At 34.6% G+C, this 15,554-nt stretch overlaps 1 protein-coding gene across 1 annotated transcript; it reads right to left on the reverse strand.

The window, feature by feature from the left end:
- Positions 1 to 1,932: 1,932 nt before the first annotated feature.
- On the reverse strand, positions 1,933 to 12,899 carry LOC111048169 (ataxin-10). Its single transcript, XM_039444217.1, has 7 exons — positions 12,847 to 12,899; positions 12,100 to 12,301; positions 9,493 to 9,642; positions 8,594 to 8,928; positions 6,455 to 6,630; positions 4,793 to 4,856; positions 1,933 to 2,182 (listed from the first exon to the last, which is right to left on the reverse strand). Exons 3-7 carry the CDS (start codon positions 9,633 to 9,635, stop codon positions 2,001 to 2,003), a joined length of 900 nt encoding a protein of 299 aa, XP_039300151.1. The 5' UTR covers positions 9,636 to 9,642; positions 12,100 to 12,301; positions 12,847 to 12,899; the 3' UTR covers positions 1,933 to 2,000.
- Positions 12,900 to 15,554: the final 2,655 nt, after the last annotated feature.

The following is a 15,554-nucleotide window of genomic DNA, read 5'->3' on the forward strand; positions in this document are numbered from 1 at the left end:
AGACTATATTATGTTAATTGAATTTAAAGTAAACTATAACTTTATAGGGAAAGAAACCACCTCTAAATCAACTTACGTCGGCTATCAATTGACCATTAGCAATTACGGTATTAATTTGAAAGAAAAAGAATAATTGTGAAAATAATCCAAAAGAAAAATAATTAACAGTTTCATAACTTTCATTATTACAAGGTGATATCAAATACTTATTATTCCACAATAACTTACAATTTTATGAATTAAAAGGTGATAATATTTACCTGTTTATTAAAATTTGTAGGTTATAACCAAAAACGCAGATATTACTTCAGGAAATGAATTCAATACTTGTTCGTAAAAATGGCTTAAATTTGGCATTGAATTAACACGGGTAATTTTTAAAAATCAATCTTTTGAGTAGATTACTTATAAACATGAGAAATTAAAACAAAGAAGAATATTAAATACTTTGAAACTTGTTGCATAAAAGTTTTATCTTTGAGTTTTGACAATATAGCGCATGCGTACTTGCGTTGCGTAGACGTAGAGTTGTCTCGATACTTCACTATCGATACTTTGTTTCGATCCGATACTAAATATCGATACGTTTGTGGTCGGACATGCGTGTACACTGCGCAGATTCGTTAAGTTTTGAACTACAAAAAAAATACTGAACTAGTTCTTTAGAACTAAAATAGAACAAGATGTCCCTTAAACAATCCTCGAAATAATAATTTAGGTAATATCGTATTTGTTAGAAAGGCGTGGCGAGTTCCCACTGATAACTAGAGGCTCAAGTCATTACCCGCTTGTATGTTCGACAATACTTTAGATTGCTTTTATCAACCACGATTGGAACCTTATAATCCCGTTCCTCTCTGATGTTTGCGGGTGATACATCTCTATGTCAACACGGGTTATGAGCTTGAGCGGGTTTTGAAGGCCTGTGCTTGAACGGCTTTTGGAGAATCTTTGATCTGCCACTTTGTAATTCCTTGCCAATCGATTCCAGCTGAATGAGAACAAACACCAATAGTAATCTGCAGCTTGTCACGTGACTCTCTTGTGGTTTTATCTTGTTACTTGTTTCGTCTTCTCCATAGTCATTAACCAGGGAATCGTCATATTTTCATTAATAATAATGACTTGATAATTTTTGATAAATGAAACCAATTCTGTTATACTAATTATATTTCTAAATTGTTAATAAACGATCTGGCAACGTTGCGGGACTAGAGAAGGATATTGCTATCTGCTTTGTCGACTGATATGCAAGGCTAGTTGTTCCATATTGTTGTAAATGAATACTTGAATAAATAGCAGCATCAATGATAATCAACGGTAGCCTACTGCCATTATAACATAGACCTCACTTTAGATATGCATTATCTGTAATGTTATTACATTATAACCCGGTTGTACAAACTTGTGTTAAATTTTAACCGTGATTATAAGTAGTAACAACTTCTCTGATTGGTTTTAAATATGCATTGCTATCACAATCATGTCGATCAATAATAAATACGGTATAGTGAAGTACACATTATAACGGCAGTATCTGATTAACATTGGAGTTGTTATCCTTGCCTATCATTCGATAAAGCAAATGGCACTATCCCTTTCTAGCTCCGCAACGTTGCCAGATCATCTTTTAACAATGCAGAAATATAATTAACATAATATTCTATCTCAATCATGAACATTTATTATTAGATCAACAAAAAATATATTTTATCGACGAATAAAATATAAATGATTAATCTAAACAAGAATGAACAGTTAATATTTCATCGGATAAACCGGTATGAGATATCCTCTATAGAAGGCAGTGGCAAGGCAGAGAATCGGCAACGCTTTTCTCCTATCTTACGCTACTGCCTTTATAAAGTGGACCTCTCTATAGTCACACTTCATAACAATCATGTTGATCAATAAGATTAAAAATAACAACAATTAAATAATAGTAATCTCTTCATTTTACACTCAAGTAAAAATTGAACAAAACCAGTTTTTTCAGTCCTCTATCGCTTCAACGGAGCTATTCGAATGCCTTTGCCATCTTCAGAATGCAACGTGTAGCCCAACTCCTCGAGGATCGGAGAAAATGCAACGTCTTTCTTCGCTAGACCTGCAATAATTGCTTGATTCTCATGACATCTCTCGCTGATATTCTTCAATGCCAGTATGCTCCACTGCAGAATAACTGTGCAAGTCGCTAAGGAAAGTATCTGTTTCATAACGTTATCTGTTTCTCTCAAAAACCGTGAGCGTTGTGTTGATGACTTGCTGATTGTCTTTTTCATCTAATTTATTTATAAATTTTACAAAGAAGCACTGACCGGAGAGAAAAACTAAGGATACTCCTTCTATTTCTCTCCCAATTTAGATAACATTTTAAAAGGGTTATGATTTCACTATTCTGAAATTCGTTCTCCTTTTTCAGACTTTCAAGAACGCATTTAGTGAAAGGTTTTTTTGGAACAGTCGTATCCTGTCTTCCAAAAAACCTTTCACTGAAATCAACGTTGAATACCTTAAAAGGGAGAACGGAAGGTATTCCGTTGCATTGGATGCACATATGTGCAAGTGCACGTGAGATCATGCATGACCAAGCGCGCACATGAGAAACAAAATCTGGAAATAGCCATAGAAGCACGTTGTGACGTGCATGCAGCTGCTCCTACTGAACGCAACCAGTAAGTGCACGCGTTCGGTATGAGTGTACCTAGTGCTCTTTCCAGTTCTTTTCATCTTTTACATAATCAAGCGTGCACTTACACATAATATACGCATTCAATGTGATAACACTCTTATAATAAAGACATTCGGTTATCTATCCTAATAAATAATCTACTTAATTAATATTAAGATATCTAAACTTCGATTTGATGTATTAGGGTCAAAATTATTAACTTTATCCTACTAAACTTTTATTGATCAGAAGACAGTTAATTTACACAAGCAGTAAACTGATCAATGAAATACCTTTTGACTTGGATTTTGAAATTAGTAAAAAGAGCATCAATGAGTGGATTGAGAGGGAATACTTCACCTTAAATATATCAATTTAATTTTAATTCTTTTATTTTCATTTTATAGTCTTTTCTCTGCACAATATTTGTTGATTTTTTATGATTCTGCTGTTCTAAAGTTTCTATTGTGATTATTAGTTAAATTCAACCTAAATTTCCTGCATTATTTAGAAATATTGTGTTTTTCTTTCACTGTTTTGAAACTCTCACCAGCGGGCAAAGATTTTCTTTTTGCTGGTGATGCCTAGATTTTATATTTTATTTTATTCAAGTAATTATGTTTATTTTATTATATTTTGAAGGATATGTCATATTATAAAGATTTGTAATATGTTTTGAATATTCTAATTGAATATAATGAAATTGAAAATATAGTTGAGTGGCATATGAGAGAAGGTAGCTGATTGTAGAGAAGTAATAAAAGTGGTTTGGAGCCCACCTAAAACTTTAGGTCCATTCATCTCTCATCATCGTCCGCTCATCTGGGCATTACCCTCATAAAAAAAAGGTTTTCAAATAAATGTTTCAGAACGTAATGGAGCAGCAAAGGAAGCGAAGACATTTAGATACATGAATTATTTTCAACACTCTCAACAACCTTCCATGATAACCTTCACCTTCGCCCCAAGGGCCAAGCAACAAGAAGCGTTTTCCAGGCGTTTTTACACTGGCTAGCAGGACAGTAAGCTCTCCGAATAGCTGATTATCAGCTGATTCCCGAACGCCTACCCAATCACCAGTTAATCTTCCAATCTCAAAGCTTTCCTTACTGCCCTGCCGACTCGTCCGTCGCCAGTTCGAAAACGCCAAAAAAAAACGGTTCATGTGGCCTTGGACCATTACATTTCAAATCGCCATCTACAACGCTAGGACTAGGGGCACGTCATAAATCTTTATAAATAGAAATCGAGCCTCAAATTTTGACATTCAATAACTTTTTTATGTGTGCACCGAATTTGATGATTTATTTTTAGTGGTGTTCGTTATGTTCAGGACCAGGTTTATGGCCTATCAAATTTATAATCCGACTTCAGGACTCTTTCCTACGTTCCTTCAAAGTTTACATGTAATCCTTACGCTAGAAGATTTTGTGAGCTGGCCACACACAGAAATAAAAATCAGCTGTTATAATCATTGCGTCATACAACAGCTGTCGGTAGATAGTAGACAAGAGTGTGCTGCTCAATAACCGCCCATGTATTTTTAAACGCCCCGACTAAAAACAAAATGACTGTTGTGTGTGTAACCATCCAGCAGTGCGGCCTCAGGTTAAAGACATGCTCTAAAGACATTGCTTTGTTTCGAATAATTGTGCTGTCTTCGGTGTTCAGGATAAATTGATTTTCAGTAAATTATTTATTTTGTAGTTGGAAAATAATCTATATAGATAAAATGCCGCATCGCGCCTCCTCAGGTGTGCATCCAGCTAAAGTTTGTCATGAGATGCAAACTATTTGGCGGTACGAAGTTTGCCGAGCCAGCTAGTAAATTATAATTTATGAACATGCATCACTGGGAATTCACTCAATGAATAAAGAGGATTGTCCACAAGTTAGTCTTTTCTTTGAGAAGGTTCTGCTTTTCAATTTCCTTAATATTTTGTTGCAGTAAATTATAGAATATACGTCCCCTCAATGTAATTTTCATAATTGACAAAGCTTCAAGACAAGCCAATTCTCTAAGTTGGTACAATATCACAATATCAAATTGATGATTGGGAGAGAATCAACAGAATAAACCCAAAGATGTGTCTCTCCCTAATTATTGTAGTAAAAGGATACAAGGATTGGAGTCATCAATATTGCAGCAATCAAGCAGAATTGGTATGCTATCCAACTCCCGAACCTGAAATACATTCATAATCTAATAATTATAAATTCAAAACCACAAAAATATACAAAAACACAGATTTTCACATGTCAGTATCAGAGTTCTAATGAGGTATTCACAATTTATTAAGTAGAGCGTGCACTAGGTCGGTGGAGCGGCGTGGCGTGGATCTCGAAAAGTCTCTGGACTTTTTGGGGTCCAAGTCGCACTCTACCGACCTAGTGCACGGAGGGTAGGTCGGATTTTTTCCGCGCTCGGGTAACTTCGTGAGGGCTCGGCTGATTCCGAGCTCTGCTTCTTCACTAAACAGCCTGCTGCTCTGTCGTCTTCCAATTCACATTCTGAATTTGAATTTATTTATCTTCCCAAAACAAAATACAAAGAAAAACTTTGCATTCTGATCAATTACCTATGATTACGGTAAGTTAATGGGATGTACCCTTTTTCCTTGATAGTTCCTCTTCCTCTGCTTCAACCACAACTGCCGAAAATAACATTTCTTCATCTCAGAAATCCATCACTCACGTCTTGCCACTTTATCACAAATTAGAACTGACCTCAATCGGAGCTCTAACTTCAAATCGCAATTGACAAGTCTACGTCACGAATAACTAGTTCAAAACGGCGCCACGCCGCTCCACCGACCTAGTGCACGCTCACCTTAAAGGGGCGTTTATATTAGTCAAGTTTTCTTGGATTCAAGTTTGTATAAAATGAATGTATTTTGTCGTCAAGTTTACAAGAACAGAAACTTCCACTATACCAATGTAAACCCTGTTGATTCAAGTACGTAGGCTACATGTTTGACTTTTGGATTCAACTTTAATCATGAAGGTACAATCCAACCTAAAAATGAGATGAAAACAGTTGTCAGTCAATGTGGAATGTATGAAAACAACTAAATAGAAGAGTATGATGCATGAAAAGTGCGAAGGAAACTTTGAAATTAATTAGATTTTTCGTTTTATAATATTATACAGAGTGTCCCACCAAGGTTGTAACAGCCGTTGACCATAGATTCTACTCGACATTTCTGACAAAAAATGTTCAGTAATATTTTTTCTTATCGACCTTAGTTTTCGAGATATATAGATTTTTCGATATTTTCAGAATATGCCCACTTCCGATCATTAAATACTCAATAACTCGAAAACTACTGGTCGAATTTCAATTTCAAGGGTATTGTTGGAAAGAGAAAAACATTTCGAACAAGACTAATGTAATTTTATTTTGTTTGTTTTTGAACGGGTAGTATTATAGTCAACTGTCTACTAACGTTGATGGAAAGATAAATTTTCAAGATGTTCGATGTTTTTGAACGGGTAGTATTATAGTCCACTAGACAGCTGATTTATGATGAATAATTCTATAGTCTGATTTTTACTCTAATATTGGCGTATGAAGGAGGCTCCTCTTTCCTTTTATATTATCCTTGAAATGCAAAATCTCCAAAAACCTTTTATATAAGTCGACGCGCAATTTAAAAAGGAACATACCTGTCAAATTTCATGAAAATCTATTACCGCATTTCGCCGTAAACATTAAGAGAAATGCCAAACCGTCGACTTGAATCTTAGACCTCGGTCAATAAGATTATAGATAAGCATATTCACCTGATTCTTATTTTTGTCGTGGCCGTAGCACAGATTGCCTATTAACCTGATGAGGTCAGCTTTGAAGCCATACACAGGATTTTCCTTTGATTTAGAATTTTCATCTGGCAATTTTCTCACACTGGTAAAACAGTTATTTCCCGATTTTCCAGCCTCATGGATGCTCCTCAACAGAACTGCAAATCAAAACAACAGAAAAAAATTATTTGAAATAATTTTTTAATCATTTTAGTGATCAAAATCTAGCGAAATCTAATAGATAAGAACAAACACGTTTCTTCATCAGAGATCTTATGCCAAAAAACAGGTATAAAATTCAACTTTAAGCATTTTTGGAATTTGAACTTTTTTACAAAAGAAAATAAGTTACAAACATCATGAATAGAACATAAATTGTATTCATGAAAATAACACGTTATAAAGGCAGTATTCTATTAACATTGGTGTTGCTATCCTTGTCTATCATTCAACAAATCAGATAGCGCTATCATTTTCTAGCTCTGCAACGTTGCAAGATCATGTTTTAACAATGTAGATTTATAAATTAACAAATTATCTAATATCTATTATAGAAATGCATTGTTCAATAATTGAAAATTATTTTTCTTGACGAATTAAATATTATTGATTATTTTAAACAAGAATGAACAGTTGATATTACATCACATATACCGGTATCAGTTATCCTCTATAGAAGGCAGTGGCAAGGCAGAGCATAGGCAACGCTGATCTGATCTCCTATTTTCCTCCACTGCCATTATAGCGTGGACCTCACTAAAGAGAATGTCTCTAGAGTATGCTGTAGCTTTTTCGTGAAGCTAATTGACGCTGGTAGTCTCTCATCCAACGCCGTTCATACACAATCATCCCAAAAACACAGTAATAATCGACAATAGTCGACAGTAATTAACAATAATCGGTACTCACTATAGGGCCCCTTGTAAATGAATAAATGAACTTACAAATACAATTCATGAAGATAGAATTTTCAATCTGCAGTGACTTGGGATAGGGCCCCCTGTCATAGATTATTAATGAACGAATAAATGAAATCTATGTTTGGTTTTGAAGCATCTAAATTTGAAAATCTACGTTCTGAAAATAATTAAGGACAGAAATTTTTGTGAAGTAAACAACTACAAGACTTAATTTATTTCGGACTATGAGTAACCTTATCTAAATTTGGGAGAGGAATAGCACAAGGTTACCTTATTTTTTCTTTCCCTATCATTTTGATGATACTTATCTATACTTCTTGGTAGGCCTATAGTTCTAGAGAAGAATAAGAAGAGAAAGAAGATGAAGAAGAAGAAGAAGTGGGGGAGGAAGAAGAAGTAGGAGGGGATGAAGAAGGAGAGGAAGAAGAAAACGAATACGAAGTAGAAGAAGAGGAAAAGGAGGAGAAGAAGAAGAGAGAGGAGAAGAAGAAGAGAGAGGAGAAGGAATCAAAAGGATATATTTTTTTCTATCCCTCTCACTCCCTTCTTCCCCTCTTCTCACCCTATTCATACTCTACCTCACATCTCTCTTCCTTCCACTGAAGAAGACGAAGAAGAAGAAGAAGAAGAAGAAGAAGAAGAAGAAGAAGAGAAGAAAAAGAAGGAGGAGAAGGAGAAGAAGAAGAAGAACAAAGGGAAGAGAAGAAAAAGAGAAAGAAGAAGAAGAGGAGGAGGGAGAAGAAGAAGAAGGAATAGGGGAGAAGGAGGAAAAGAAGAAGAAGGAGGAGAAGAAGGAGGAAAAGGAGAAGAGGAGAGAAGGAGGAAAAGAAGAAGAAAAAGAGAAAGAGGAAGAAGAAGAAGAAAAAGAGAAAGAAGAAGAAGAAGAAGAAGATGATGATATACTTATTGTATCAATTAATAAAAAATAAAATGAATGAATAAATGAGCACACAAACACAATTGATGAGATAATGTTCAGTCCACAGTGACTTGGGATAGAGCCCCGTGTCATGAATTAATGATCCAAGCACAATATTGATGAACAGCGATTTATCCGCCTGCAGTGTTTTGAGATAGGGCCTGAAGATTAGGGTGGCGATTCGAGATCAAATGAAATGAAAAAGAGCCCCGTATCATAAATGAATAAATAGATGAATAAATAATAAACTCAATGCATGAATGAAAGAATGAATGAACTTACAAGCACAATTGATGAACAGCGAATTATCAGTCTGCAGTGTTTTTAGATAAGGTCCCGTATCGCTGCCAGACAACGAAGCCAACGTGAAAAGCAGAGCGCATATCTCTTGCGGGTCCAGTGACTCCACATAAGTCGACACTATTTTCAGTATTTTGTCGGATTGTTTCTTAAATCTGTCCGCTATAAAGGTGATACAAGTGTCAGGCACAGTTTTGTCATCCATTGCCTGGTCTCTGATCATCGTTAGTAGCATTATTCTCGCTTCAAGGTCGCAGTTTGAGTAGAGAGCCTCGATTTCGCCATGTTTGAACAGGAGGGTTTCGGTTATAAATGTCCTGTAACACAAAAATCAAATTTTGCATAGATGGGGGCGGAGCTCCTGGAATTTTTACAGATATGAGACTTGTGACAGTTGATAGAGCTTATCAATGACTATTCTAGGTATAAATTTCATCAAAATCGTTGGAGCCGTTTTTGAGAAAATCGCGAAAAACCCTGTTTTTGACAACATTTTCGTCATTTTAGCCGCCATCTTGAATTGCATTGGATCGAAATTGTTCGTGTCGGATCCTTATATTGTAAGGACCTTAAGTTACAAATTTCAAGTCATTCCGTTTATTGGAAGATGAGAGATATCGTGTACACAGACGCACATACACTCATAGACACACATACAGATTAATACCCAAAAACCACTTTTTCGGACTCAGGGGACCTTGAAACGTATAGAAATTTAGAATTGGGATACCTTAATTTTTTCGGAAAGCAATACTTTCCTTACCTATGGTAATAGGGCAAGGAAAGTAAAAACAGATGAAAGATAGATAAATAACGTAACTAATGCTACCTTTTCTCTATGAACACAAGCTAATAATTAAAAACAACGGATAATCACTTACGAAAATTCAGAGTTTTGATTCAAAATAGCTCTCACTAAATCGGTCTTCTTCAAGATATCCTGACAAGCTTCACCTTGAGAGAGGATTATATTGTAGAGAATCATTGCACAAAATTGTGATAGTTTTTCATCGCCCAATAGCATTAATTTCCTGCAATCAAAAACAAACAAAATCATACGTCAAGTGTCAGGCTGTAATCAGTACCTATACCTTTTTTATTAAATCGCCAACAATGTGAATAAATACTCCATCTATAGTGAAGTCCATGTTATATGATTAACATTGGTGTTGCTGTCCGTGTCTATCATTCGACAGAGCAGTTAACGCTATCCTTTTCAAACTCTGCAACGTTGCCAGATCGTTTTTTAACAATCTAGAAGTATAATTAATTGACTAAATATTTAATCTCAATGATGAAAATTCAATACTCAAAATACTTTATTGACGAATAAAATATAAATGATAATTTTAAACGAGAAAGACCAGTTTTATTTCATCAGATACGACCGGCTATCATCAGCTATCCTGTATAGGAGGCAGAGAATTGGTAACGATTTTTTCCTATTTTTTTTCATTGCCATTATAACGTGGACCTCACCTTATCTCCGCTTAAACCGAGATGGTACATATGGGCCTACGACTTGTGCATTCATGATACCGGAAATATAATACCAGGGAATGTGGGAATCGAACCCATAACCAACACAGCAACGGTTCATCTAATTTGTAAAGCTGTAAAAAGCTCATTAACACTAGTCAGTATAACATTGAATAGGGTTTAAATATAAAGTTAATCAAATCACAACGATTAGAAATGACTCTGACTACAGGGCAAGCCAGTTTAAGGACAATCCACATGAGACGTTTTTCAGACGAGTCGGTAGGGCAGGGAGCTCTCAGATTGGCTGATTGAGTTGTCGTTCGGAAATCAGCTGATAATCAGTCATTGGAGAGATTCCTGCCCTGCCGACTCATTTGAAAACGCCTCATATGGCTTGGCACTTGGTGTATTACTTATTTATGAGCTTCGTTGTTTTTATTATTGACCGAACGAAGTGAGGTCTAAGATTCAAGTCGACGGTTTGGCATTTCTCTTAATGCTTATATGTGTATATTTTGTTGCGCATTTACGGCGAAACGCGGTAATAGATTTTCATGAAATTTGACAGGTATGTTCCTTTCTAAATTGCGCGTCGACGTATATACAAGGTTTTTGGAAATTTTGCATTTCAAGGATAATATAAAAGGAAAAAGGAGCCTCCGTCATACGTCAATATTAGAGTAAAAATCAGACTGTAGAATTATTCATCATAAATCAGCTGACAAGTGATTACACAGATGTGTGGAGAAGCCAGTCTATTACTGTATTTGTATAAGGTCTATAGTTTCAATCAAAGGCCTTGAAGAGGTATGCATCTTTAAGCTGGATTTACACCAGGGTTAATAACTTAATCCTTATAGATTCTATTAGATTGAACGCAAGTTGACAAACACACGTGTATGATAAGTTATGTACAATCTAATATAATCTATAGGCTATGGATTGAGTTATTAACATTTTGTTAATAAATTTGGTCTAATCGCAGCTTTAAGGTCTTTGGTTTCAATATTTTGTTTTGCAATCATGGTATTATTATGCGTGTCCATCAGTATCAATATCCTAACATTCGAAAAAACTAATTTAATAGGCGATTAAAAATAATCAAATGAACTAAATAATTTTTGTGTAGTTGAGAAGTTGATATTGTGGTAATTATTCATATTGAATGAAAAAGACTAAGAAATTGTCAAAAAACCACTGAAATCAGTGGTTTTTTGACAATTTCTTAGTCTTTTTCATTCAAGAACTAAATAATGCTGAAGTAGTTATAATATTTTTGATTGAAAAAAAAATTAATTTTCATTAGATGGAAAGATTATCACGGAACTGGATGAATATTATATAAATTCTGGAATAGAAATATATTCTATTCATTGTTTAAATTAACATAAATATTGATAAATTATGGAATACAAATTCAAACGTGAACTGATTTTGTTAACATTTAAAACAGTTGACATCAGGTACTTGTGGATGAGAATACTGCGAGAGGTCTACTGTTCATAGAACTACTAGTAGACAATACTATTATAGGTCAGTCAACATTTGCATTTTAAACAATACTTTAGACTAATAAATTTGTCAGTGTCATACTCTATACCTTGATATAATATTATATTATAAATTTTACTCACTGTAAAAATATAAAGCTAAAAATTGAATAAGAACTTACAGTTATAGAACAGCTGGTCAAGGTAGAGATAATGACTATCATATATGAATTTAGAATAAACCAACCTACAGTAACTATATTACCATTTTTATAGTTACTGTAGCCTAACCTAATGTTGTGTTCAAAAATATTTTTACTTGAGAATATTATGCTGAAAGTTATTGGTATCTTATAAGAGTGAAATATTTTAAAAACTACTATTATGACAAGGAAAGTAGAGACTGTGACTACACCAGATTTTATTATGAGATCATCCAGATCTAAGAATTATCTAGGTCTTACCATTTGTCTAGTCTTAAGCTGTTTGTAAGTGTTTAAATAGAATTTTACTCACCTTATGTGCGTAAAACACTTATTATGTATCTTCAATTTATTGGCACTATTATCTACAATCAAATTTCCAATAAACTGACAGCCAACTCTTAGGCAAACAATATTTTCTTCTATCTTGGGTTGTTCTAAAAGTTTATCAAATAGTGTACATATAAGATCAATACAATATTCATCCTCGCCGACAGTTACTTGAGAATTTTTATCTGTGGCACATAAATTACGAAAATACCTTAGAATTTCTGTAATACATTTGATATCTAAAGTTTCTTTATTTATTTCGAGTGCAAGTTTGAAAAGTTGAGAATGGAGTTGTTCACTCATGTTTAGCTGAAAATTTACCCACAAAAGAATTACCTACTTTAGTATTGACTAATGTGCAGTTTATACTGAACAATATTCTGGCTAAGCTCTAGCCGGTGAGCTCCCCCTGTTATCTCAGTTATTATTGAAGATATCGATTCAATTTATTTTTTTAATGAAAGAGAAAGACAAAATAAAGCGCGCTAGCATATTTTTATACCATTCGATTCAATTTTAATATTAGAAATAGCTGTTACAAAACTAACCTTATTTTGAAGAAAGGACAATTCTAAATATTATAATTATTTGTATCAACTATTATTAAAAATATGGGACTCAATTTTTTTAATGATAGAAGGAAAAAAAAGTGTCGGTAACTGAATAACAATTCTAATCGATGAAATTTAATATTATTAATATTAATAGCAAATATTGAATTTTGTCTAACCTATAACCCCTAGGGGAACCACCGTCGACAAACCACACAAACCGCTCTCGGTCTCAGACAGCACCGTATCGCGCATGCGTTAGTAACGGTTTTTTCCCGTTCCATTCAGTCACATCTTTGAATGTAACGTTCTTTGTGATGATGATTACCGGGCACCGTAGCTGGAGCCGTCATTCCATTTTGATGATGATATTCTCATCCAATGATGATTTATCATTAAATTCAATATGATAATCAATATATCATCATCATTTCATTCAATAGAAGGAAGAGTACTTTTCAATAATATAATTAATAAAATATAACGGTTGTTATTTAACTAATGTTGAAAAACTTTATAACTAAGTCAGCATATTGTTATTTCAAAGCAAAAACCCAACCTCTCAACCCCCCCTTCATATTTAAAACATTAATTAACATAAATCTTTGTAAAAACCCGTAATCCCTTCCAGCACATTGCAATTTCAAAGCAAAATCCTAACAACCTAACCAATCTTTTCACCTTTGAAATATCAAAAACCATAATTCTACATATACCCTGACCCTTTCTAGCATATTGCAATTTTAAAGCAAAAACCTAACCTAGCCTTATGAAACATTATTAAATATAACTTGAAATAACCTAACCCCTAACCCTTTCACATTCAATACTTTGGATTTCAAAGCAAAATCCTAACTCCCCAACCTATCCTTTCACCTTTGAAACAACAAAAAACATAACTCTACCTGGACCCTAGCCCCTTCTAGCATATTGAAATTTCAAAGCACAAAACTAACCTCATGAAACATTTTTAAATATAATCTAAATAAAACCTAACCCTCAACCCTATTTTGTCAATTAGTTGAATTTCTACATTGTTGATAAACGATGTGGCAAGCTTGCAATGGGTGGAAGAGATAGCGCCATCTGCTTTGTTAAATGATACACAAGGATAGTAACACCATTGCAAATCACACTCTACCATTATAACGTGAACCTCACTATAGATACTCAAAGAATACTTTTGAATAACTATGTGATAACTGTGACCGTTGCTGGCCGTTACTCTGTATCTGACACAAAGGCCCGGTTGCACAGCAGCCGGTTAAATTTTAACCGTGATTGATTCCACGAGAACCAATCATAGAAGGCCTTTCTGATAAGACGGCTTCTCTGATTGGTTCTCGAGGAATTAATCACGGTTAAAATATAACCGGCTGCTGTGCAACTGGCACAAAGAGAAGCTGCTCAAAACACAGCATCGACACGACATAGCATCGACAAATCATAGCACCGACACGACATAGCATCGACAAACCATAGCATTGACAAGTTAAATTAGGAGCTTCTCTTTGTCTAAGAAACAGAGTAACGGCCAGCAACAGTCACAGTTATAACATAGTTATTCAACCCGTTGCTAACGCATGTGCGATACGGTGCTGTCTGAGACAGAGAGTGGTTTGTAATACAATGTTATACAATAATTAGATTCGGAGAAAACAACAGGCCCAAAATTTTGACAAACCACTCTCTGTCTCAGACAGCACCGTATCGCGCATGCGTTAGCAACGGGGTTTTCCCGTTCCATTCAGTCAGTTCTTTGAATGTAACGTTCTTTGTAATGATGGTTACCGAGCACTGTAACTGGAGCCAATCGTCATTCTATTTGATGAAAATATTATTATCCAATGATGATTTATCATTTACTTCAATATAATAATCGATATATTATTATTTTATTTAATAAAAGAAAGAGTACTTTTGAAAAATATAATTAATAAAATATAACAGTTGTTATTTAACTGATGTTGAAAAACACTATAACTAAGTCAGCATATTGTCATTTCAAAACAAAAACCGAACCCTCAACCTCCCCTTTTACATTTAAAACATCAATAAACATAACTATTTGAAAAACCTCTAATCCCTTCCAGCATATTGCAATTTCAAAGCAAAATCCTAACCTATCTTTCCACTGTAAAATCTGACAAAGCATTTATTGGAACGGTTCCACTTGTTACTCGTTCCGCTACTACGTAGACATCAACATCATGTCGTCATTTTGTCCGTCCGCGCTGACCAGTGACGTCACACTCACGGTTCTTTGCCACTGCTCTAGTCAAGTTGGTTTTCTATACTTTCATTCATACTTTTTCGTCGGATTATTTGCTGTTGCAATTTTAATATTTATACTATTCGATTTTTTGGAATTTAATCTTGTTTTAGGCATCTTACTTTCTAGATATTTGTTACTTTTTCCACCATGCGGTTGCAAACGCTTTACCTACGTTTCAAACACATCCAGCATCTTGCTTCTTTCATCGAGCATTGTAGCGTCTTTTTGTCTTTTGCAATGGTTCTTAGTCGATGGTGCATTACGCCTTCGGTCTAAACCTTTTATCCATTTTCATCGGACCTACGAAACGTTTTTAAAGGTGAATTATTCTTCGAATTAATTTGTTTGTTCTATTCTTCAATTGTGATTCAATTATTCATAGATTGCTTCGTATATTTACTCTGTTAAACTTTTGATAAACTTTGTCAAAAATTGCAACCTCGTGTGAGCGTTCATCACTATTTATTTGATCTACAGAACGTTTTTAACCCTTTGCGATCTTAAAACTAAGGTATAGGTTGTCTTTGTCAGTCGGGTGGCCAGCTGTACTGACCAGACCATTTTGCGTAGCAACTCAGATTTATTTCAACTGGGTTGTCCCAGCCGATCAGA

Source organism: Nilaparvata lugens, unplaced genomic scaffold (genome assembly GCF_014356525.2).
Source record: "Nilaparvata lugens isolate BPH unplaced genomic scaffold, ASM1435652v1 scaffold3674, whole genome shotgun sequence".
Taxonomy (NCBI): Eukaryota; Metazoa; Arthropoda; class Insecta; order Hemiptera; family Delphacidae; genus Nilaparvata; species Nilaparvata lugens.